The sequence below is a fragment of the Phocoena sinus genome, chromosome 2, assembly GCF_008692025.1.
Source record: "Phocoena sinus isolate mPhoSin1 chromosome 2, mPhoSin1.pri, whole genome shotgun sequence".
Lineage (NCBI taxonomy): Eukaryota > Metazoa > Chordata > Mammalia > Artiodactyla > Phocoenidae > Phocoena > Phocoena sinus.
In genome coordinates this window covers 134,970,057-134,994,701 of record NC_045764.1, presented here as the reverse complement: position 1 = coordinate 134,994,701, position 24,645 = coordinate 134,970,057, and the positions used below count along the sequence as shown (strand labels likewise).

Genomic DNA, 24,645 nt, shown 5'->3' with positions numbered 1-24,645 from the left:
GGTGAAAAGGGGTATGGAATAATACCCGCCTCAAGTCAGGGAAACCGAAAGGGGCTCTGGTGGGAGAGAAACACGAAAGCCCCAGGCCTGCCTTCATCATGCAAGAACCCACAACTCAGCAATGAACGCACAGCACTGTTCCAGGTGGGTGAGCCTCCTGGTGTCGAGCACAAGCAAACAGAAACTGCTCATCTGTAGTGACACTTCTGCAATGCGGGCTGCCCAAGACTCCTAGGGGAAAACGGTGTCCACTGAAAAATCCGTCCCCGCGAGAAGCTACAGATCACACAAGGAAACATCCCAGCATGAAGGAAAGTAAGTAGACATAACAGACAGGACAGTTAGCATCTCAAGAACTTGGCAAAATAGAAGTATGTTTGAAATGATTAAAGAATAAGGACACTGAGATTGACTCCACCGTTTTAATAAAATGTTTCCCCATTTAATAAAATGTTGAACAGCTGCTCCCAGGGAGTGTGTGCAAAGTTTGCATAAGGGATTTAGAAGGGGAAAAGTGGGGACGGAGGTCGTCCTCCTGCTGTCTTATAGTGGTCTGGCGAGGCCTTTAGGTTTTTTCCTGAGGATCAAGGGCTCAGGGAAACTTTTATATTAACTGCGATACTCAGGTGCCCTTAGCCAAAGATTTGCCTTCATTTTTCTTGAGAGTGCACCTTCGTATTTGCCCATCGTTGTGAGGTGTGTTGCATTATGAACTGGTAAATGGAACTTTTGGAAACAAACCCCAAAGCTACCTTGAAAACCACTTTAGTACTCATTCAGTTAGCGCTCCGCTTCGTATTGATTTGATCTGTTGGCTGAGCCACGGCACTAGGAAATCAGTGAGCTTCATGGTGATTAAGTAGAATCGTGTCAGAAAGTTTACATGAGGATCATCAGCAAACGTGAGACTTCAGGGTTACCTGGTCACTAAGCCAACCTTCCCTTTGCCTCATCCTATGATCAAGCCATGGCTATTATCAGTGGAAGTCCCAAAAATTATGTAAAGAGGAGGAGTGCCTGGGGATCTTGTCTTGAAGCTGAAGCAGTCTGTCACTTTACGTAACATTGAGAATAGATGGGACTGCAGACGCAGGCCTGATGGACTTCATGGTGGTGACAGCCTCACCTACCCCTTGAGATGGTAAATGTTAGTTTCAGCGCGTCTGGCCAGCAACACACACAGACTTGACTTTGCGCTGGAAGCCGGATGATGCTGTACTTTGGGAAGCAGTAAAGTTTCTATTAAAAATAAAGTATGGGGACTTCCCTGGCAGTCTAGTGGTTAAGACTCTGCGCTTCCAGTGCAGGGGGCGTGGGTTTGATCTCTGGTCGGGGAGCTAAGATCCCACATGCCGTGAGATGTGGACAAAAAAAAAAAAAAAAAAAAGTATGAGGACCAAACTCTTCTTTTTCACCAAGGGATTGAAGATTGGGTAGTGCAGATGTGAACAGAGAGCTGTAAGAGTGAGCTGGGGAGAATTTCGGGTCTCCTGAGTGTGGCCTTGTTGCTGTCGAGTAGTTAAACCATAGATCAGAAACCTCAGTGCTCAGGAGAATTTTCAAGAGTGTCTTAGGCAAAGTGCAGTGTTTTTGTTTTTTATCCCTCGCAATCGGGTGTAGAGGAGGGGCCTAGACAAGTTGTATTTTCCCTTTGTGAGCAATGTTGTATATCATGCTTGCCTTTTATGGGAAGAGAAAGAAGCACACATGGAGGGATAGTTTCTTCTTCATTAATGCACCGTGTACTTCATGTGGTTGAAGTTCATGACAGCCTTCTCATCATACAGTTGATACACGCAGTTTACGGTTTGTCAGTTTGGTTATCATTAATAAATGACCCCAAGAAGATGTACAGTTGATTACAAGATGTTTTCTTTGCAGCTCCCCAGTAGATATCTAGTGTCATTCCTAAGTTTGCTGTCAACTAAAGACGTCCTTAATATTACTTGAAAGTAGAGATTAGGGTATCTGGGCTCTTTGCACCCTTCTCTGTAAGTATCGGGCAGAGCCTTCGGAATTAATTGCTTCTTAGATGCACCATTACTGCTCACTTAGCCCTATGCAAAGAAGTAGGTCATTCTATTCATCAGAAGCTTGCTGTTCTGTAATTATGTGAGGAGCAAATAATTATAGATATGGTTTCTGTGTAATTTTAAAGCAGGTAAATATAGCATCATTAGAGCATAATCTATAGCTGGAAAAACTCAAGTTTCTTTAAAAAACACGCAGACAACATTTAAACCTTGGTAAGTTTTATTATTCTCAAATGTGTTATGTAAGTTGGAAAAAATCTTTATTTCTTGGGCTGGAAGAGGCGCTTATGATTAAATATCAAGGAAGAAAAAGAACTGGTCTCCATTTCTTTCTTCCTTTAATATTTATTTATTTATTTGGCTGCATCGGATCTTATTTGCGGCATGCGGGATCTTTCGTTGTGTGCGCGGGCCTGGTTGCCCCACGACATATGGGATCTTAGTTCCCCCACCAGGGATCGAACCCGCGTCCCCTGTATTGGAAGGTGGATCCTTAACCACTGGACACCAGGGAAGTCCCCTCCATTTATTTCTTGACACTATAGAAACACCATAATTGAAATTTAGTCACATATGCTTTGAACAAAGGACTATGTACCGATGTTTCATTTTTTATAGGTGGAACATACATCTCTCTTCTCATTGATTGAGATAAAAATCAGGTTTCCCACTTTACTGAAAGATGTAAATGATGCTGAAATTTTGATTATTACAGAGACTGTGTTTATAACCGTTTCAAAATTGAATGTAAGTGGAACTAGCCATAAACTACACCTTGCACAATGCTATATGGAAGGGGTACATTTTTTAAATTCAGGTAGCCTGAAGTCCTTCGATTAGAATTAATGTACATGAATGGAGATGGCTTCTTCCTTGAACTTGGCCAGCTCGCCTGTCTTCCTTGCTTTTTTACTTCTGTTTATTCCGAGAGTTTGTTTTAATGTACAAAATGAATAAAGTTGATATGCCAAAGTGCGGGCCTGCCTATATGGTTGGCAGAATTAGACTAGTGTCTTAGCTTGCATTCACCCTAAGAGCAAGACGGTGACTTCAGGAAGCACGGCGAGGGAGTAGGAAGTGAGACGGGGAGGGTGGGGGGCCAGTGAAGGGGGTGATGCTCATGAGTGGATTGTTGCAGGGTCTCCTTGCTGCTGGGGATTCTCTGAGAAGCTGTGTGGAACACACCTCGGGGGTGAGGAAAGCGAAGGGACTTACCTGATGTGGTAGGCAGAATAATGGTTCTTCCAAAGAGGTCCACATCCTAACCCGTGGAACCCGTGAATATGTTACTGTACAAAGAGAACTTTGCCGATGTGAATGAGTTAAGGACCTAGAGAGAGGGAGATTATCATAATAATCTTCTTATAAGAGATACTTCTCCTTATAAGAGAGAAGAAGCAGGGTCAGAGCCAGAGAAGAAAATACGACAAAGGAAGCAGAGCTTAGAGATTTGAGGGGCTATGCTGTTGGCTTTGAAGATAGATGAAGGAGCCATGAGCCAAGGGGCCACAGTCTCCAGGAGCTGGAAGAGGCAAGGAAACATATTCTCCTCTAGAACTTCCAGAAGGAACCGGCCCTGCAGACATCTTGACTTTAGCCCATGAGACTGATTTTGGACTTCTGACCTCCAGAAATATGAGATCAGAAATCTGTGCTGTTTTAAGCCGTTAAATTTGGGAGAGCAGCAATAGGAAACTAATATATCCACCAACTCACAGGCCTCATTGATTGAGGATGGCCTCTAGGACAATATTTCCTTGGTGCTTCTGAATTTATTTATTTAATTTATTTATTTTTGGCTGTGTCATGTCTTCATTGCTGCGTGGGCTTTCTCTAGTTGTGGCGAGCGGGGGCTACTCTTCGATGCGGTACGTGGGCTTCTCATTGCGGTGGCTTCTCTTGTTGTGGAGCACGGGCTGTAGGTGTGCGGGCTTCAGTAGTTGTGCCGCGCGGGCTCAGTAGTTGTGGCTCGAGGGCTCTAGAGCACAGGCTCAGTCGTTGTGGCGCATGGGCTTAGTTGCTCCACGGCATGTGGGATCTTCCTGGAGCAGGGCTCGAACGTGTATCCCCTGCATTGGTAGGCAGATTCTTTTTTTTTTTAATTTATTAATTTAATTTATTTATTTTTGCCTGCTTTGGGTCTTCGTTGCTGTGCAGGCTTTCTCTAGTTGTGGTGAGCGGGGGCTACTCTTTGTTGCAGTGTGCAGGCTTCTCATTGTAGTGGCTTCTCTTGTTGCAGAGCACAGGCTCTAGGCACGCGGGCTTCAGTAGTTGTGGCACGTGGGCTCAGTAGTTGTGGCTCGTGGGCTCTAGAGCACAGGGTCAGTAGTTGTGGCGCATGGACTTTGTTGCTCCACGGCATGTGGGATCTTCCTGGACCAGGGCTCGAACCCGTGTCCCCTGCATTGGCAGGTGGATTGTTAACCACTGCGGTAGGTAGATTCTTAACCACTGCGTCACCAGGGAAGTCCCCCCTTGGTGCTTCTAGCCACCCCCATGCAGGCTCCTATGACGGATGGACACCCTCAGCCTGCACAGGATGGGAGTGGTCTGCAGGGCACCTCTGCAGTGGGCCGGGGCACCAGTGGGCTTGGCTGTACCTGGACAAAGGATTTGATCAACGGAATGTGTAAACGTCCTCATAACCACTTGGAACTAGGTCTGTTGGGTTGTTTCATACGAACAGTCCAGGTTTCTGAGCCCCTCTGACCATTCCTTTGCTGTGTCTTCTCCTGGCCCATGCTCTTCTGCGTGACCTTTAAACGTTGGGGTTCCTAGGCATTATGCCCTCGGTCTTGTCCAGTCTTCCTCTGTGATGGTTAATTTTATGTGACAAGTTGACTGGGCCGTGTGCTGTCCAGACACTTGGTCATTTTTCTGGGTGTGCTTGTAAGAGTGTTTTGGGATGAGATTAACACTTGAATTGGTAGACGGAGTAGAGCATACTGCCTTCCCTAATGTGAATGGCCCTCATCCAGTCAGTTGAAGACCTGACGAGCGTAAAAAGGTTGACCCTCCCCTGAGCAAGAGAGAATTCCTCCTGCCTGACTGCCTTTGAGCTGGGCCACTGGTTTTTTTCCTGCGTTTGGACTTGAACTGAAACATCAACTTTCTTGGGTCTCTAGGTGCCAATTCACCCTGCAGATCTTGGACTTGTCAGCTTCCATAATTGCATGAGCCAATTCCTTATGATAAATCCCTTTATATATATATATATATATATATATATATCTTGTATTGGTTTTGTTTTTCTGGAGAACCCTGTCTAATATACACTCCATACTCCAGGGGGATTTTCTCTGCTCTTGACTTCTATCAATAGGCTGGTCAATCCCAAACCTTGGTCTTCAGCCTGGGTTTCTCCAATCCCAATTTTAAACTGCCGACAGAAACATCCCCATGGATATTGTATAGCTACTTTAAACTCCACATATTCAGAGTGAAACTCATTATCATCCCCCTAGGAATCTGCTCCTGCTTTCTGTATTCTGTCTTTTTCCATTACGTCACCATGTACTCTGATCCCATAGTCAGTATCATGAGCATTGCTCATTCTGAGTTTTAAACTTTCAGGATTTCTGCCACTTAGCTCTGTTGTTCCCCAATGGAGAGCAACCCTGGCACGCAGGACTGAGTTGGAAAAATCCTACGGCTAAGAAGGAACTAGGAGATCTAGTTTATCCTCATACAAAGACACACACACAAACACAAACACACTGGGCAGGTTGAGGGAGAGAAAAAGACAGATACATAGAGAAAGCAACAGAGCCATACAGATAGGCAGATAGACAGAGTCTGACAGAGAGGGAAAAAAGGGAGGAAAAGAAAGAGAGATACAGACTACAATGTGATATAAAGAGGCATAGAGTGAGAGATAGTGGGAGACCCATGTAGAGGCAGAGAGGGGACATTTGTCAGACAGGGAGGAGAATATAGAGAAAGAAGGAGCCGGACTAACAGAGGTGAGCAGATACACACTGTGCCCCAGAACTTGAAAAAGCCCTACTGTGTGCTGTTATGGTCACCCTGGCCCACCTGCCCACACCCCTCCCCAAAGTGACCCACTGGCCTGCTGAACAGGTATATGCTTTAGAGCCATAGGGCCTGGGTTCAAATTCCAGCTCAGCCACTTTTTAGCTACGTGGCTCTCAGCACTTTACTTAAGCTTCGTTTTCTTCATCTGTAAAATGGGGATAATAATACCTACCTTGCAAGCTTTTTTGCCAGATGCTCAATAATTATTAGCTCTCCCAAATCCTGATATCCTCTGGCTCCCATCCATTCCCACTTTTTTTTGAATTTTTGAATTTTATTTTTTTATACACCTCCCCTCCCTTTTTTTAAACTTTTTTTTCTTTTTTAACATCTTTATTGGAGTAATATTGCTTTACAATGTTATGTTAGTTTCTGCTGTACAATAAAGTGAATCAGCTATACATATACATATATCCCCATATCTCCTCCCTCTTGCATCTCCCTCCCACCCTCCCTATCCCACCCCTCTAGGTGGTCCCAAAGCACCGAGCTGATCTCCCTGTGCTATGCGGCTGCTTCCCACTAGCTATCTATTTTACATTTGGAGGTATATATTAGTCCATACCACTCTCTCACTTCGTCCCAGCTTACCCTTCCCCCTCCCCGTGTCCTCAAGTCCATTCTCTACATCTGCGTCTTTATTCCTGTCCTGCCCCTAGGTTCTTCAGAACCATTTTTTTTTTTTTTTAGATCCCATGTATATGTGTTAGCATACGGTATTTGTTTTTCTCTTTCTGACTTACTTCACCCTGTATGACAGCCTCTAGGTCCATCCACCTCACTACAAATAACTCAATTTTGTTTCTTTTTATGGCTGAGTAATATTCCATTGTATATATGTGCCACACCTTCTTTATCCATTCATCTGTCGATGGACACTTAGGTTGCATCCATGTCCTGGCTATTGAAAACAGAGCTACAATGAACATTTTGGTACATGACTCTTTTTGAATTATGGCTTTCTCAGGGTATACGCCCAGTAGTGGGATTGCTTGGTCGTATGGTAGTTCTATTTTTAGTTTTTTAAGGAACCTTCATATGTTCTTCATAGTGGCTGTATTAATTTACATTCCCACCAACAGTGCAAGAGGGTTCCCCTTTCTCCACACCCTCTCCAGCATTTATTGTTTGTAGATTTTTTAATGATGGCCATTCTGACTGGTGTGAGGTGATACCTCATTGTAGTTTTGATTTGCAATTCTCTAATGATTAGTGATGTTGAGCATCCTTTCATGTGTTTGTTGGCAATCTGTATATCTTCTTTGGAGAAATGTCTATTTAGGTCTTCTGCCCATTTTTGGATTGAGTTGTTTTTTTTTTTGATATTGAGCTGCATGATCTGCTTGTAAATTTTGGAGATTAATCCTTTGTTGCTTCATTTGCAAAAAGTTTCTCCCATTCAGAGGGTTGTCTTTTTGTCTTGTTTATGGTTTCCTTTGCTGTGCAAAAGCTTTGAAGTTTCATTAGGTCCCATTTGTTTATTTTTGTTTTTATTTCCATTTCTCTAGCAGGTGGGTCAAAAAGGATCTTGCTGTGATTTATGTCATAGAGTGTTCTGCCTGTGTTTTCCTCTAAGAGTTTTATAGTGTCTGACTTTACATTTAGGTCTTTAATCCATTTTGAGTTTATTTTTGTATATGGTGTTAGGGAGTGTTCTCATTTCATTCTTTGACATGTAGCTGTCCAGTTTTCCCAGCACCACTTATTGAAGAGGCTGTTTTTTCTCCATTGTATATTCTTGCCTCCTTTATCAAAGATAAGGTGACCATATGTGCGTGGGTTTATTTCTGGGCTTTCTGTCCTGTTCCATTGATCTGTATTTCTGTTTTTGTGCCAGTAACATATTGTCTTGATTACTGTAGCTTTGTAGTATAATTTGATGTGCGGGAGCCTGATTCCTCCAGCTCTGTTTTTCTTTCTCAAGAGTGCTTTGGCTATTCGGGGTCTCTTGTGTTTCCATACATACCGTGAAATTTTTCATGCTAGTTCTGTGAAAAATGCAATTGGTAGTTTGATAGGGATTGCATTGAATCTGTAGATTGCTTTGGGTAGTATAGTCATTTTCACAATGTTGATTAATCCAATCTAAGAACATGGTATATCTCTCCATCTGTTTGTATCATCTTTAACTTCTTTCATCAGTGTCTTATAGTTTTCTGCATACAGGTCTTTTGTCTCCTTAGGTAGGTTTATTCTTAGGTATTTTATTCCTTTTGTTGCAATGGTAAATGGGAGTGTTTCCTTAATTTCTCCTTCAGAGTTTTCATCATTAATTTATAGGAATGCAAGAGATTTCTGTGCATTAATTTTGTATCCTGCTACTTTACCAAATTCATTGATTAGTTCTAGTAGTTTTCAGGTAGCATCTTTAGGATTGTCTATGTATAGTATCATGTCATCTGCAAGCAGTGACAGCTTTACTTCTTATTTTCTGATTTGGATTCCTTTTATTTCTTTTTCTTCTCTGATTGCTATGGTGAAAACTTCCAAAACTATGTTGAATAATAGTGGTGAGAGTGGACAACCTTGTCTTGTTCCTGATCTTAGTGAAAATGTTTTCAGTTTTTCACCATTGAGAACGATGTTGGTTGTGAGTTTGCCATATATGACCTTTATTATGTTGAGGTAAGTTCCCTCTAAGCCTACTTTCTTGAGGGTTTTTATCATAAATGGGTGTTGAATTTTGTCGAAAGCTTTTTTGCATTTATTGAGATGATCATACGGTTTTTCCCTTTCAATTTGTTAATATGGTATATCACATTGATTGATTTGCGTATATTGAAGAGCCTTGTATTCCTGGGATAAATCCCACTTGATCATTTTTTTTTTTTTGCTGTATGCGGGCCTCTCACTGTTGTGGCCACTCTTGTTGCGGAGCACAGGCTCCAGACGCGCAGGCTCAGCAGCCATGGCTCATGGGCCCAGCCGCTCCGCGGCATGTGGGCTCTTCCCAGACCGGGGCACGAACCCGTGTCCCCTGCATCGGCAGGTGGACTCTCAACCACTGCGCCACCAGGGAAGCCCTATGATCCTTTTAATGTGCTGTTGGATTCTGTTTGCTAGTATTTTGTTGACGATTTTTGCATCTATGTTCATCAGTGATATTGGCCTGTAGTTTTCTTTCTTTGTGACATATTTGTCTGGTTTTGGTATCAGGGTGATGGTGGCCTCATAGAATGAGTATGGGAGTGTTCCTCCTTCTGGTATATTTTGGAAGAGTTTGAGAAGGATAGGTATTAGCTCTTCTGTAAATGTTTGATAGAATTCTCCTGTGAAGCCATCTGGTCCTGGGCTTTTGTTGGAAGATTTTTAATCACAGTCTCAATTTCAATACTTGTGATTGGTTTGTTCATATTTTCTATTTCTTCCTGGTTCAGTCAGAAGGTTGTGCTCTTCTAAGAATTTGTCCATTTCTTCCAGATTGTCCATTTTATTGGCATATAGTTGCTGGTAGTAATCTCTCATGATCCTTTGTACTTCTGCAGTGTCAGTTGTTGCTTCTCCTTTTTCATTTCTAATTCTGTTGATTTGAGTCTTCTCCCTTTTTTTTCTTGATGAGTCTGGCTAATGGTTTATCAATTTTGTTTATATTCTCAAAGAACCAGCTTTTAGTTTTATTGATCTTTGCTATTGTTTCCTTCATTTCTTTTTCATTGATTTCTGATCTGATCTTTATGATTTCTTTCCTCCTGCTAACTTTGGGGTTTTTTTGTTCTTCTTTCTCTAATTGCCTTAGGTGTAAGATTAGGTTGTTTATTTGAGATGTTCCTTGTTCCTTGAGGTAAGATTGTTGCTCTAAACTTCCCTCTTAGAACTGCTTTTGCTGCTTCCCATAGGTTTTGGGTTATCGTGTTTTCACTGTCATTTGTTTCTGAGTATTTTTTAATTTCCTCTTTGATTTCTTCAGTGATCTGATGGTTATTAAGTAGTGTATTGTTTAGCCTCCATGTGTTAGTATGTTTTACAGATTATTTCCTGTAATTGATTTCTAGTCTCATAGCATTGTTGCTTGATACTATTTCAATTTTCTTAAATTTACCAAGGCTTGATTTGTGACCCAAGATATGATCTATCCTGGAGAATGTTCCATGAGCCCTTGAGAAGAAAGTGTATTCTGTTGTTTTTCGATGAAATGTCCTATAAATATCAATTAAGTCCGTCTTGTTTAATGTATCATTTAAAGCTTGTGTTTCCTTATTTATTTTCCTTTTGGATGATCTGTCCATTGGTGAAACTGGGGTGCTAAAGTCCCCTACTATGATTGTGTTACTGTTGCTTTCCCGTTTTATGGCTGTTAGTATTTGCTTTATGTATTGAGGTGCTCCTATGTTGGGTGCATAAATATTTACAATTGTTATGTCTTCTTCCTGGATTGATTCCTTGATCGTTATGTAGTGTCCTTCTTTGTCTCTTGTAATAGTCTTTATTTTATAGTCTATTTTGTCTGATAGGAGAATTGCTACTCCAGCTTTCTTTTGATTTCCATTTGCATGGAATATCTTTTTCCATCCCCTCACTTTCAGTCTGTATGTGTCCCTGGGTCTGAAGTTGGTCTCTTGTAGACAGCATATATACGGGTCTTGTTTTTGTATCCATTCAGCTAGTCTTTGTCTTTTGGTTGGAGCATTTAATCCATTTACATTTAAGATAATTATCAATATGTATGTTCCTATTACCATTTTCTTAATTGTTTCGGGTTTGTTATTGTAGGTATTTTCATTCTCTAGTGTTTCCTGCCTAGAGAAGTTCCTTTCGCATTTCCTTTAGTAAAGCTGGTTTGGTGGTGCTGAATTCTCTTAGCTTTTGCTTGTCTGTAAAGGTTTTAGTTTCTCTGTCAAATCTGAATGAAATTCTTGCTGGGTAGAGTAATCTTGGTTGTAGGTTTTTCCCTTTCATCACTTTAAATATGTCCTGCCACTCCCTTCTGGCTTTCAGAGTTTCTGCTGAAAGATCAGCTATTAACCTTATGGGGATTCCGTTGTATGTTATTTGTTGTTTTTCCCTTGCTGCTTTTAATATTTTTTCTTTGTTTTTAATCTTTGATAGTTTGATTAATATGTGTCTTGGCATATTTCTCTTTGGATTTATCCTGTATGGGACTCTCTGCACTTCCTGGACTTGATTGACTATTCCCTTTCCCATATTAGGGATGTTTTCAACTATAATCTCTTCAAATATTTTCCCCGTTCCTTTCTTTTTCTCATCTTTTTCTGGGACCCCTATAATTCGAATGATGGTTTGTTTAATGTTGTCCCAGAGGTCTCTGAAACTGTCCTCAATTCTTTTCATTCTTTTTTCTTCATTCTGCTCTGCAGTAGTTATTTCCACTATTTTATCTTCCAGGTCACTTATCTGTTCTTTTTCTCCAGTTATTCTGCTATTAATTCCTTCTGGAGAATTTTTAATTTCATTTATTGTGTTGTTCATCATTGTTTGCGCTTTAGTTCTTCTAGGTCCTTGTTAAACGTTCCTTGTATTTTCTCCATTTTATTTCCAAGATTTTGGATCATCTTTACTATCATTACTCTGAATTCTTTTTTAGGTAGACTGCCTATTTCCTCTTCATTTGTTTGGTCTGGTGGGTTTTTACCTTGCTCCTTCATCTGCTGTGTGTTTCTCTGTCTTTTCATTTTGCTTAACTTACAGTGTTTGGGGTCTCCTTTTAGCGGGCTGCAGGTTCGTAGTTCCTGTTGGTTTTGGTGTCTGCCCCCATTGGCTAAGGTTGGTTCAGTGGGTTGTGTAGGCTTCCTGGTGGAGGGGACTAGTGCCTGTGTTCTGGTGGGTGAGGCTTGATCTTTTCTTTCTGGTGGGCAGGACCGTGTCAGGTGTACACCTTCCCCCTTTTGTGAAAGGGAATTTATATGTGTCTGGGATAAATATAGCTAATAAAACTTTATTATTGGAAATAAATGAAAATTAAGAATACCCTTGTAAATTAGCAGTTTAGGAGTCTTTTCATCCACAGTATATTTGAAAACCAACCATACTTATAATTGACAAGATACATGGAAATGTTCTTTTATCTACAATTTCTTTTTTACTCTCCCCCTCCTCCCTGTTTTCTAGTAGATAAGCTAGGAGAGGGCTAATTTCTGCTCCTGGAACTCCTGTACAGAAGAGGACACTGGTGAGCATAATGGAGAACTTGCTTTTAATGATCCTTGTCTACTTTTTTTGCTTTTAATAATCCCTGTCTACTTTTTTGCCCACATTTACCTCTCTCTGTACAGAAGGAGACCACAGGCATGATTATATTGCTACACTTTCAGCCTTGCATCAGTAAAATTTCAAGAAAGAAAACAAACCAGAACCAGTAGGATTAGAATGAATCTGTAGCTGTGGGCTGAGGAATTAACCAAGTGGAAGGGCCTCACATTCTCCTGTTCCCCACTATGGCAGTCTACCATTAACCTCCAGTTGCAAATGTTTACAGAATTTTTTAGGGGTTTTGGGGGGTAAGATATGTTTTTTAAATTTTACAAGTACTAAAAATTAGAAATAATTTGGAAAATCCTAAAAGTACTGTATAGGGAATAAAAGTCATCCATAATTCTACAACCCATTGATGACTTCAGTTAACATTTTGAAGTACATCATTTCAATTACACACATAACATTTTTATCCACAAATGGACTCACATTATACATACTTTATGTTTTTTCCATTTGTAATATATTATGCGAACACCATGTCATTATTTTTCTTTAAATAATTTACATTTTTGTATAATATTTCACTCTGTAGGCAGAGCCTAAGGTTTTGTTTCCTTTTGAAAGTGTTTAAACCATTCCTGCTGTTCCATTCAGTGAACAGCATTTAAATAAAATTTTTTATGTGTATCCATGATTAATTGTTTAAGGTACATTGCTTCTACAACTGGAACTTTTGATAAAAAATTTAAACTTTTTAAAAAGCTTTTGATATCAATTGCAAATTCTCCATGCAGTTCCAAAAAGTTGTGTCAATTCATACCCCTTTCATCAGTGTGATGTCTCTCTATTAAAAAAAAAAAGAAACTGCAGTTTTTGGTTCTCCTCTTCATAAAGAATCATCTTTTCTTTTTATTAAATATCTTTTCAATATTCTTTCTTCTAGCTTTTGTATTCCCTTATTGATTTCTATTAAGTTTCAAAACCATCATTGTGTTAGATTTATTTTTACACCGCCTTGAACATTTTGCTGAAAATAGTTTATAGAATCTTCATGAAAGAAAATCGTGTTTACTCAAAAGTTGTGAACTCATTGAAAAGCAATATATATTTGCTGAAAGAAGGAAAAAATATTTATTGCTTAATACCGTGTCAAGAACCATGGTGGTTGCCTGAGAAGCACAAGGTGTGATCCTTAGTGGTCGCACGTTCTTTTTTTTTTAACATCTTTATTGGGGACGCACGTTCTTAATTGGAGAAACACAGCCAAGCTCACATACTCTGAAGAGCAGTTTTTTCTCAACCTTGTTTAGACCCATGTCCCCCCAAACACTGTCTCACTATCTCTAGTGTATCACCCCTCTCACTAGCCAAGTAGAGTTTGCCCAGCTCTCTTTCTGTAGCTCCTATTATAAACTACAGAACTAGATCCATCGAATGTGCTCTTTCAGATTACCTGTGCACATATGCACATCCCATGCTAATATGCCTTCCCTCCCCCAGTGAAGAATGACTGCCTTAAGAAGCACCCAAAGCAGGACTTGGAAATTTACTTTAAGCACCTAAGATCTGGACAGATTGTCAATGAGATCTGGCTCGATAAGGCTTAAGCTAAAACGTTTCTCTTGGCAATGAATTTTCTACAGTTGGAAAACCTATCAGTGCCTCAGACCTTGGCGCCATCTGTGCCTCCTTTCCCTCTTCTCCAATCTACCCCTGGGCTGCCGTCGACAGGTAGTCAGCCGGCCCCTGCTCTCCTCCTCCATGATGTCCTCACACCAGCATTCCTGCTCCCACCTCTCTTTTGCTTTGCTCTTTACGTAATATCCAGCTGATTCCCTGATTCCAGACATCTTGCTTCCGAGGTTGGTGTTCTGCTGTGTGCCCCAGTAATTGGCTCTCCTGCTCTGTCCCTCACTCTCTCAGTCCCTATGTTGCTGCTTGTCATCCATGTCTCATAGACCTGATGTCCTAACCTTTTCTCACTGGAATTAGGTCCCCATATCTTCTACTGATACGGTGTTGAGCACAGTGACTGGCCAACACACTGTGCCTTGTAAATATTGTTGAATGAATGAATGAGTTGGAAGCATTCTCTTGCTTGACTTTAACTTTATATCTTGGGCTTAGTTGAGCCATGTTAACACAGTACTCATATTTCACGTGTCTTTCTTTTCCCCTTCCTATCCCAGATTTCTTATTTTGGTTTTCTACACTAAGTTCTGTACTAGACACTTTGCACATGTTATTTCTAATCTTCACAGCCATCTCGTAAGACAAGTATAACCATCTTCATTTCACATATGAGGAAACTGAGCATCCAAGAGGTTTGCTAATTTCTCCAGAGTCACTCAGTGAATCAGTGGTTGACCTTACTTCTCCATGGAACCACTCCCAGAATCACTGATCCATGGCTTAGTTCTTGAGGTGCCTGCACTTTCTGACTTTGCCCTTCCCTTGACTCTTATTTTATTCTGATTGAGCACCACCGCCTTTGGCTGAATCCCACTTGAGACAGAAGGAGTGATGAGGGGAGGACAAATCTGAGAGGTCTTGCCAAGGTCTTGACATGAGAGATTGAGGCTGGGGACTGAAGGAGATAGAAGAGCCAAAGGTATCTCCACATCTTCAACCTGAGAGAGCAAAACAGCAGTGGTATCACCAAAAGAAATGGGTAATTGGGAAGCCTTATTCCTGTAGGTTGTTAATCAGATGGTGGTTGGAGTTCCAGTGGCTCTTTCCTCCCTGGTTAACCGTGGCAATGCTATTAGTTTTTCTGAGTCTCAGTTTCCTCTTCTTTCCCCTGAGCATCATCTTACCTGACTCTCATGTTTGTCATTGGTTTGCCTATCAAATAATGCAGTACATACGAACATGCTTTGTAAGGAGTAAAGCCGTACACACGTTAGCTGTCATCACTGTTGTCAGATATGTTATTACTAAAGTCAGATAGTAAATGGAGACACCAGCTTCTTGAGTAAAATATGTCTATGCCTGGGGTCAACAGGCTGTGACCACATCTGGCCTGCTGCCTGTTCTTATACGGCCCATTGGAATGTTTCCAATTTTTTGTTTGGTTGAAAAAAATCAAAAGAAAAATATTTGTGACATAAAAAAATCACATGAAATTCAGATGTTGGTGTCCATACATAAAGTGTATTGGAACAGAGCCAAACCCACTTACTTATGTGCTACTGTCTATGGCTGCTTTCTCAGTGCAACAGCAGAGTTGAGTGGTTGTGACAGAGATTGTACAGCCTGCAGAGCCTAAAATATTGACTACTTTTAGTAAGAGCTGAGTAGCCTTGGCCTGCCCAGTGCACATTCCTACCTTTGCTCTCTGACACTGATTCAAGTGCAGAATTCCCACTGAGCTTAAAAACTGAGAAAGATGAGAAATAAAGGTAAGGAGAAAAATGTGAATTTCCTGGCAGTCCACTGGTGAGGACTCTACGCGTTCACTGCCAAGGGCCCAGTGGGTCAAAAAATAAATAAATATATAAATAAATAAATAGGAGAAAATGTCAGGTTAGAAGTAAACTTGGTATTCTGAAGGTGTTTTCCTCTCTCTTCTCCCAGACCTCCCCCAAAATAATAGAAAATACATTTAGCAAACAAAAATATTTTCTGTTCCTTTAATGATATGTGAGGGATATGTTTGTGCTCTTTTTTTTTTTTGTATTTTAAATGAATGAGACTAAAAATAAGACTATTGCTGTCATTATGTTAATACTGTTGACCCATTCACTGTATTTCATACAATAATACCTTCATTGTATCAAATTAACTTAATATATGAAATATAAGTAAGTTACCAAATGAGTTTAACACAATGAACTATAAGTAGAAAGATGGCTATTTACATTTTCTTTTCTTATTTTCTGTAGTGAGAAGCTGGATGGAAAAACTAAAAGACAAGGTAAGAGAAATATTTTCTTCCTTTGGATTTATCCTAGAGGGCATGGCTTTGTCAAGTAAAAGATCTTGAGAGTAATGGAGCTTTATTTCATTATTCTGATTATGGTAATCTATGCAAAGATACAGGGCCACTTCCAGGTGCCCAGCAAGAAAGGAGGTCTTCCCTTTAAGGTCTGTATAATACAAGGGATGCCTTATTCTTTGGAGTGCCACTCATACTTATGGAATGTAATTCCTGGTATGTACAACTGAGTAACCCCATTTACATATCAAGGTGGAGTTCCTTTTAGGGAATTGCAGGAGTGTAATCCCATTCTAGTGCGCAGTTCATGTCCCAATGCAAGGATCTTTTAAACCTGATCTTCCTATATGAGGAAGAAATACCTTGGATTTTGGAAGGCATTGATTTTTGTGACCCAAGGACATAAATTGATGGACTTGATTTAAGAATAAAACTTTGTGACGGAAAGGGCATCCTTAAACCGTAGTGGGGGGTGGAATTAAAAACACCTGAACACCTAAGCACTCTCCTTAGGCCCACTTTTATGTAGTCTATCATAGTGCCACTGCTGAGTGATGAGCTGACCTATGTGGAATGGCCAACTATAGAGAAATATTTTCCTCTCTTGCATTAATTCTGCCATCAACATTTGTGACTGACAATATTAACTTCCTTCCAGGTTTATATTTTTCATTTTCTTTTAACTTTCAATACTCTCTAAGGTTTCATTTTTGGTACCTTGTAATTTCAAACTGGAATTACTCATAAAAATATTGGTGGAATTCTGAACTCCTTGCTGTAGTCTGTGTCAGATCCAATTACTATAAGCCAGCTCAGATTTCACTGGGGGTTTAGTTAAATGGAAATCGTTTCAACTGCCAGATAGGAGTTACTTCCAATTCGCCTTTCTTAGAATATACATCTGTTGATGGTATCTCATGTCTTTTTTTATTATTTGAGGTCAATTTCCCCAATATTTGAATGATTAATATTTATTTTGCTACAGTTTAATGTTAAAGGATAAAAGAAAACATTCAACTGCAATTAAAATTGTATAATTATATTAATTCTTCTCACTATTATTTTTCTGCTTCTCAGTAAAATTTAGCCTATATAGTTTTTGAGAATGAGATTATTTTATGTTCATATATATTAAAAGTGACGTTGAAGAATTTTAAGCCTGTTGACATCAGTGGAGGCCATTTTGGTATCTGCAATGGATCCAGTTGTCTAAGGGAGTTGTAATCAGAGGACTGAGCAAGATTTGGGGTAAGAGAAGCGCAAAAGTTTAGAACTGAATATATTTACATTCATAGTCCTACTTGTTATTTTTCAGGGGAAAATATAATGCAATGAAAAGTAAACAGGCTCTGGTAGTTTTATATAGGAGTCCGTATATCATTGTTTCTATAGAAAATATCCTTCTGAATTACAAAAATGGACAAAAAATAGACTTAAGAAAACAAATGTTGGCATGTAGCCTGTTTTGAAGTTGGCTGTTGCAAAGTTTCTTACCTGTATGTATATATAGCTTCACCACTCCATTTAGAAATCTGTGTAGCTTTGGAGAAAGGCTGTATTTTCTCTTCTTGTGGACCATTCCTTCTTGTCTCAAAGACCTGGCACCCTCTCCCTGCTCCATTTCACCAAGAGAAATAATTTTATGTATGGCCTCAGTTTTCTGGACTATTGTGAAGTTTTTCCAGCCCTCTTTTCATTTTATTCTGTAGTATTTTTTCAGTTATGTCTTAGTTTTAAAAAATTGGAAGAAAAATAGTTGAAACTCCCACCGGGTTGACTTGCTTTATGCCTTGTCTTCATTTTTTAAAAAAATTTAACCATTTTTTAAATTGCAGTTAATTTACAATGTTGTATTAGTTTCAGGAATACAGCAAAATGATTCAGTTATACATATATGTAGATCTCTATTCTTTTTCAGATTCTTTTCCCATATAGGTTATTACAGAATGCTGAGTAGAGTTCCCTGTGCTATACAGTAGGTTCTTGTTGATTATCTATTTTATATATAGTAGTATGTATATGTTAATCCCAAACTCCTAATTTATCCTTCCCCCTCCCCCCCGCTACCTCCTTTGGTAACTATAAATTTGTTTTCTACGTCTGTGAGTCTATTTCTGTTTTGTAAATAAGTTCATTTGTATCATTTTTTTTTAGATTCCACATATAAGTGATATTATATGTTATTCGTCTTTCTCTGACTTACTTCACTTAATATGATAATCTCTAGGTCCATCCATGTTGCTGTACTTGCCTTCATATTTTGATTTTTTCTTGGAGGGACTCAGTCTAATCAGTCCCCTCCCTCTGGGAGTGAAATATTATACACTTACTTGATACATACAGTCATATGTGTACACACACACACACACACATATATATATATAATATATGTACACATATCTTCCTCTCTCTCTCTCCCTCCTTCCTTTCTCTTCCTCTCTTCCCCCTCTCCCTCTTTCTCTTCATATGTCTAGCTAGCTAGCGATCATCTATAAAAGTTTCGTGAGTCATTATCTTCAGAAACTATTTGAGAGTGAAACTACTGCCGTTTTGTTGAAAGTCACAGAGTCCCTTAGAACTGAAAGCTAAACTACATATTAAACTGGCTCTTCAGTCAACCCAGAACATCTTCTCAGTTTAGCTTCATTTGATTGGTCCTGATATTGGTTTCCCTGTTAGTTAGCTGGACTCTAGAAGGGGTGGTAGGTGTTCTAAAAAGTTCTGAATTGTTCTCTTTCTTGTTATTGTTTAGTCTTCCTATATTAGTTAGGATTAAGATCAGCTGTGAGTGACAGACAACCACCCCCCCCCCCCCCCCCCGCGACAATGGCTTAACCAAGAGAGAACTTTGTTTGTCTCTCATTTGTGAGTCTGGAGGTAGCAATCAGGGGTTAGTGAGGAGCAACATTGAAGGCTCAGGCTCCTTCTGTTGGATGCTCCATGATTTGTGACCTTTATTCTCAAGGTCATCTCGTGGTCCTGGATAGCAATTAGGTCTATACTCTAGCCAGAAGGAAGGAAGAAAAAGGGAGGCTAAGATATCCCTCCCTGTTTAAGAGGGAAGATAAAGGCACTCTGCCATTCTTAAACGGGGGGGCGGTGGGTAAAGGCTCTGCTCCCCCCTTGAAGAGCATGCTCTGGAAGTTGCACGTGTCACTAATGTATCGTCTCCTTAGTGAGGCTTATCACATGGTCACATCCAGCTGCATAGAAGGAAGGGAGAAGTAATCGTTATTCTGTGCCCAGCCCAGATGGAAGGTTCTATTGCTCTAGAAGAAGGGGCGAATGGCTATCAAGGGACAGTCCCTATACTCATTCCATCATTAACCTTCTTCCTGTTTAAATGTCCAAGTTAGTGATGCTTGTTTGACAAATCCTTACCTGGCTACCTATTGATGTATTTTTTCAACATCTATATTGTTTCTCAAAATTGAAGATGCATCAAAATTTTAGTTGTCTAATAACGGCCAGCCCTGTTGTTATATCACCAAGGTCGTTCTATTTCTTCTAGCTTTAGGAAATAATGCAGAAAATGGATGATCCAGCCTATACTCCATAACAGCGATTCTCATGTATAGTCTGCACCAGTAGCATTGCATTACCTGGGAGCTTGTTAGAAATACAAAATCTCAGGTCCCTCACTAGACCTACTGAATCAGAAACTCGGGGAAAGGGGTCCAACAATCTGTGTTTTGACAAGTCTTGAAGGTGATTCTGATGCATGTTCAGGTGTGAGAACCACTGTTGAATAGACATCATAAGGGTACTGAATTCAGCAGACTTTAGGCAGTACAGTGTACCATACAGTTTTCTTATCGTTTTCTTGAAAACCAGTGTTTCTGAACAAATACAGTATCCTGAGAAGGAAGGATACCTTTCTCATAAATATAAAGCAAAACAAACAAACCAAAACCAACCAACCAAAAAAAAAAAAAAAAACAGCTATATCTAGTAAATTTTATCTTAACAATCCATTTTTTAATTTTCAAACTGTTTATTTGGAAATAATTTCAAAGTTACAGAAAAGATACAAGAATAAGGATAGTACAAAGAATACCCCTGTTCCTTTTCTCCAGACGCACCTATTCTTCCCACGTTACCCCATTTCTACCTCTGCTCCTTTTTTCTGAGCCGTTTGAGGAAAGCCGCATACATCATGGTCCTTTTACATCAAATACTTCAGTGTGTATTTCCTATGAATGGGAATATTCTGTTAGCAAACCATAATACAGTTATCAGCTTGAGTACATTTAACATTGATATCATACTTTGTTCTCGCACCTAGATTTCAGTCTTTTGGTTAACAGACCCCAAATCTCCTTTATAAATTCATTTTTCTCCTCTGTTACAGGATCTAGTCTAGGGTCATGTAACACATTTAGTTGTCAGGATTCTTTGGTTTTCTTTAATGTGGACCATTTGCATAACCATCTTTTGTCTTCCATGACTGATATTTTTTTAAGAATACAGTGCTTTAAAAAAAATAGAATATTCAGTTTAGGTTTATTGGACGTTTCCTCATGATCAGATTCAGGTTATACATTCTCGGTTGGAATATGCACAGATGCAGTTGTGTTCTTCTCGGCAAGTTACGTGTGGAGGAATGTGCACGTCCAATAATTCTGAACAGAGAAAAGGTGCTAGGCAGAATTTATAACTTAATATGTACGTGTCTTATTTGCTTTCATTTCTACAGGAAACAAGTCATGGGCAATTCTAAAAACAGAGCTTATTTTCAATTAGTCAGTTTTGTATGAGGGATGGTTAAATTATATTAGAAGAGGGTAGGTTGCTTTATTCCCATCTTGTAATTTACTTGTAATTTCAAAGCACAGGCAGATCGCACACACACACACGAGGAATAAAGAGAGGAGAGAGATTAATTGAATTTTTGTGAAGTCTACATGATTTAAAGCTCTCGAAACGAGAAGCCTCAATGTGTAAATAAGAAACATGCAAAAAGTGACACATTTTGTAATATTCATATTTTTGGTGTGGGGTTGAGTTACATAGTGTGAGGAGACCCACTCAGAGGTTGATCAAGTTGAGCTTCCAAAAGTTCAAATATCATGCTTTGAATGTACAGCTCTGTAAAATCTAATCTACTGTGCTTAAAATAATCATACATCAACATATATGTATATTTCCATGCACTGGGAATGGTGATATAAAAAGAAATTCATAGCTCTGGTGAGAGCAATGGAAAATTACAGACTTTTATAAGCCTTTTGTAGATCTAGAAGAAAGTTTGGGTTTCTGTAAAGCATATTAATTTGTTGGAAAATGACTGAGCTTTGTTTCTTGGGGAAAAACACTTAGTATGCTGAGGAACAATGCTATGTTCTCAAATTAATGGAAAAAATTCCACATTCTGCTCTAAATCAAGATTCTGGAAAACAAAACCAGTGAACGAGCTGGCTTTGTACAAGAGGATGCTGCAGTTTTGTAAGGTCTTGTCCCTTTGATTAATTCTAGAAATGTTGGGAAAGCATCATAGCCTGCTTACTTCGGCACTTGTTAGAAAACTTTTATTTTTGGTCCTTCTCTGTTTGGGCCTCATTCTGAAAGATACTGGAAATAGTTTTTGCTATATTAAAATTTTTAGAAATAGTCCAATAAGTGAACAGACTCATGGTTTTTCCCCCATAAAATAATGTCTATCAAAAGTACTTATTACAGCACTTCTTTTAAAATTTTTAATTGTTTATGGTTTTTTTCTGGGTAGGCTTCTAGAAGGGGCCATCGTGGAAGGTAAACCAGTGTCGTGTTCCTCTATGAAAGGCTCTGGTTATTCATCCACCTCTATCCCTTAGGTGTCTTATTGGCCAAGATGCAGGGAGCATCCTTAGGGTGATGGCCTTACCTTGAACTTGGACTGGTCCTGAGCTACTTACTCAAGCCCAGGGATGTGTGGAGATCACGCTGCTCTCTTAGGACTGAAGTATCCATAGTAACACCTTGGGGATGTTGGAGACCCACACGCGTTTGAAACCTCCAGGCTCTTTTGGAAGTACCAGTGTTGTTAGCAGTGATCTTTGTGCCCCTCTCTGCCACTTTATTTCTTTGGGGCTGGGGACACTCAGAATTCCCTCCCAACCTTCAACTTTGGCCTTGTCCACTGGGCAGATATTTTCTTTCATATAAACAAAGCCATCCACATTATGTGCAACTCTCTCCTCATCCTTGTCTTTTTTGCCTGGGCTCCAACACCTAACATACTTCCTCTTTCCTTTGCAGGTCCTTCTCTTCCCTGCTGTCTCCAGAAACTCTCACTTTTCACTCCCATACAAGCACATTCCTTTTTCCTTTCTTACTGTGACACAGCTAAGATTGTGAGGGAGGGACTACCAAAGTCAAGGCCCTCCTTCTGCCCTTTAAGAAGCACAGTGTTCCATTGGGCACTTCAACTCCCCCTGGAGCTTGACTCAGGCTGCTATTTCCAATTTATAGCATTTTAATAGTCCTGGCATTCTCAGAGGCTTACTTCATCCATCTTTAAAACAAATTATATTTCTGTCACCAAAACCTGGTGTTGACAAATGTGCATAAGCAAGTGGCTGGAGGTGCCACTAGGTCTGGCTGATTTATTCAGTACTTCTTCTACGTATTTGAAATATCCCCAAATAGTCACATCTCTCTCTCTGTTGCCTTCTCTCTAAAAAGTAACTTTATTCCAGGTGCTATTTTATAACAAAGCAGACAGGAGATTTCAAAGTGTCTAAAAACCTGCTGCCCTCCAGCAGAACTGAGAAACCCAGGGCAGCAGTCTGTTTAGCATCCTAATGTGTGTTTCTTTTCCTGTGCAGGCTGGCTATATGTCTGGGATGCTGGTGCCCGTGGGGGTTGGGATAGCTGGAGCCTTGTTCATCTTGGGAGCGCTCTACAGCATTAAGGTTATGAATCGCCGAAGGCGAAATGGCTTCAAAAGGCATAAAAGAAAGGTATGGAATCAACAACAGCAAAACCTAATCAGTTTCCGAACATTCTTCGCTTTTCTAATTTGCTTAATAAAGCACACGGGGCCTAATGATGCATGAATGGTACTGATGTGCCCAGTGGTTCTGATTAGCTGCTGCAGCTGCTGCCTCTGCTTGGTTTGTTCACGTGTCTTTTAAAGGGGGCCTGTTCCTCAGCTTTGCTCTGCGGCAGAAGGAGTTTAATGCTTCTCTGTTTTCTTTCCCCAGCAGAGAGAATTCAACAGCATGCAAGATCGAGTAATGCTCTTAGCTGACAGCTCTGAAGATGAATTTTGAATTGGACTGGAATTTAATTGGAAGAGTCAACGATCTTATTATTTTATTTTTTATTTGGGGGCAAAAAAAAAAGAGGACAACATTCTGCCATGCTGGGGCTGTCAGGCCATCAGTTTCATTATCTGCTGGGGAGTAGATTTTTCGTGTACTGAGCAGAAAAGGCATGCTGTATATGAGCTGTAATATGCAGTATTTGTTTTTATTCTGTAGTGAACTTTCCACAACCACGGGCTACAACTCGTAAATATGCAGCATACATGTTGTTCAGTAGGAGTTGCTAGGTTAGGTAAATATTTTGTATTTTTCGACATTGTCTTGTCCTTGGTTTGGGCTACGTGCGCTGAAGTATAACAGGTATTGCTGCCAAGGCACACTCGACTCTGAAATAGAAATCTTAACAAAGAAGAACTTGTGATGATTGCTCTACCTACTTGAATCCCTAGGCTTGTGGGCCATGGCACATACTACATTTGCAACTCAGAGTGAAATCTTTTTCAAGAAGACCTCTCAGCACATTAGGATATATATAGACTTGTTTGTACCTTACATTGTGTACTTGTCTCCTGGTTTTTATTATTTTTCCCCTCCCCTCTTATTCTTATTCTTGGCAAAGAAAAAATGCACTAGAAATAATGCATTAAATTGACTCTCGGTCTTAATGTAAGCTTGCTTTCTTAAATAGTGTAATTGAGTCCAAAAGACCTATCAGTAGATTCTTACATGTTTATCATTAAGAGACGTCCTTTTTGTGTATCATTCACTTTGTCAAGAAGAAATGAGAAAGAAATCAAGAGGAAAAGGAGGGTAGATAAGCTCCCAGAGCATTTATCTCTGCCATTTGGCTCCGTGCTTGTGTGGCTACCATTCTGAATTATTCAAGATGTTGCTTTTCTGCATCTGTGGTCTTTGCCGTGCAATGATTGGGCTGCCATTGGTCCTCATTTGGCTTTATTAGAAAAACACACTCTGTGGTAGGAGCAGACTCGGGGGCTAGAGTCCTGGCACATGACGGAACTTATGAAAAAACCAGCCTGTCTCAGGGCATCTCACTTTGGGCGATGCTGGACTGTGTTAGATCATTTCTCATTTCCCTTGGAATGTAATTCCTTGCCCTGTCTTTTGCATCTAGGTATTTTGGGACTTTCAGGAAGTAGAGTTTTTGGGTAAAGACTTGGCTCGTTTGCATGGAAGAATAAAGGTTACTAATAATACTGTCCATGGTGCTTTACACTAT

The 24,645-nt window shown here is 39.9% G+C and overlaps 1 protein-coding gene across 2 annotated transcripts in view; it reads left to right on the top strand.

Annotated features, from left to right (window-relative positions):
* ARMH4 (armadillo like helical domain containing 4) overlaps positions 1-24,070 on the top strand; it is a 136,586-nt gene extending 112,516 nt beyond the window's left edge. For both annotated transcript variants that reach the window (XM_032623827.1, XM_032623828.1), the window contains 3 exons: positions 16,106-16,137; positions 22,965-23,099; positions 23,343-24,070. In XM_032623827.1, coding sequence (XP_032479718.1) covers positions 16,106-16,137; positions 22,965-23,099; positions 23,343-23,411 — 236 coding nt within the window. In that variant the 3' untranslated portion in view covers positions 23,412-24,070. The remainder of the gene's footprint in view (positions 1-16,105; positions 16,138-22,964; positions 23,100-23,342) is intronic.
* The last annotated feature ends 575 nt before the right edge of the window (positions 24,071-24,645 follow it).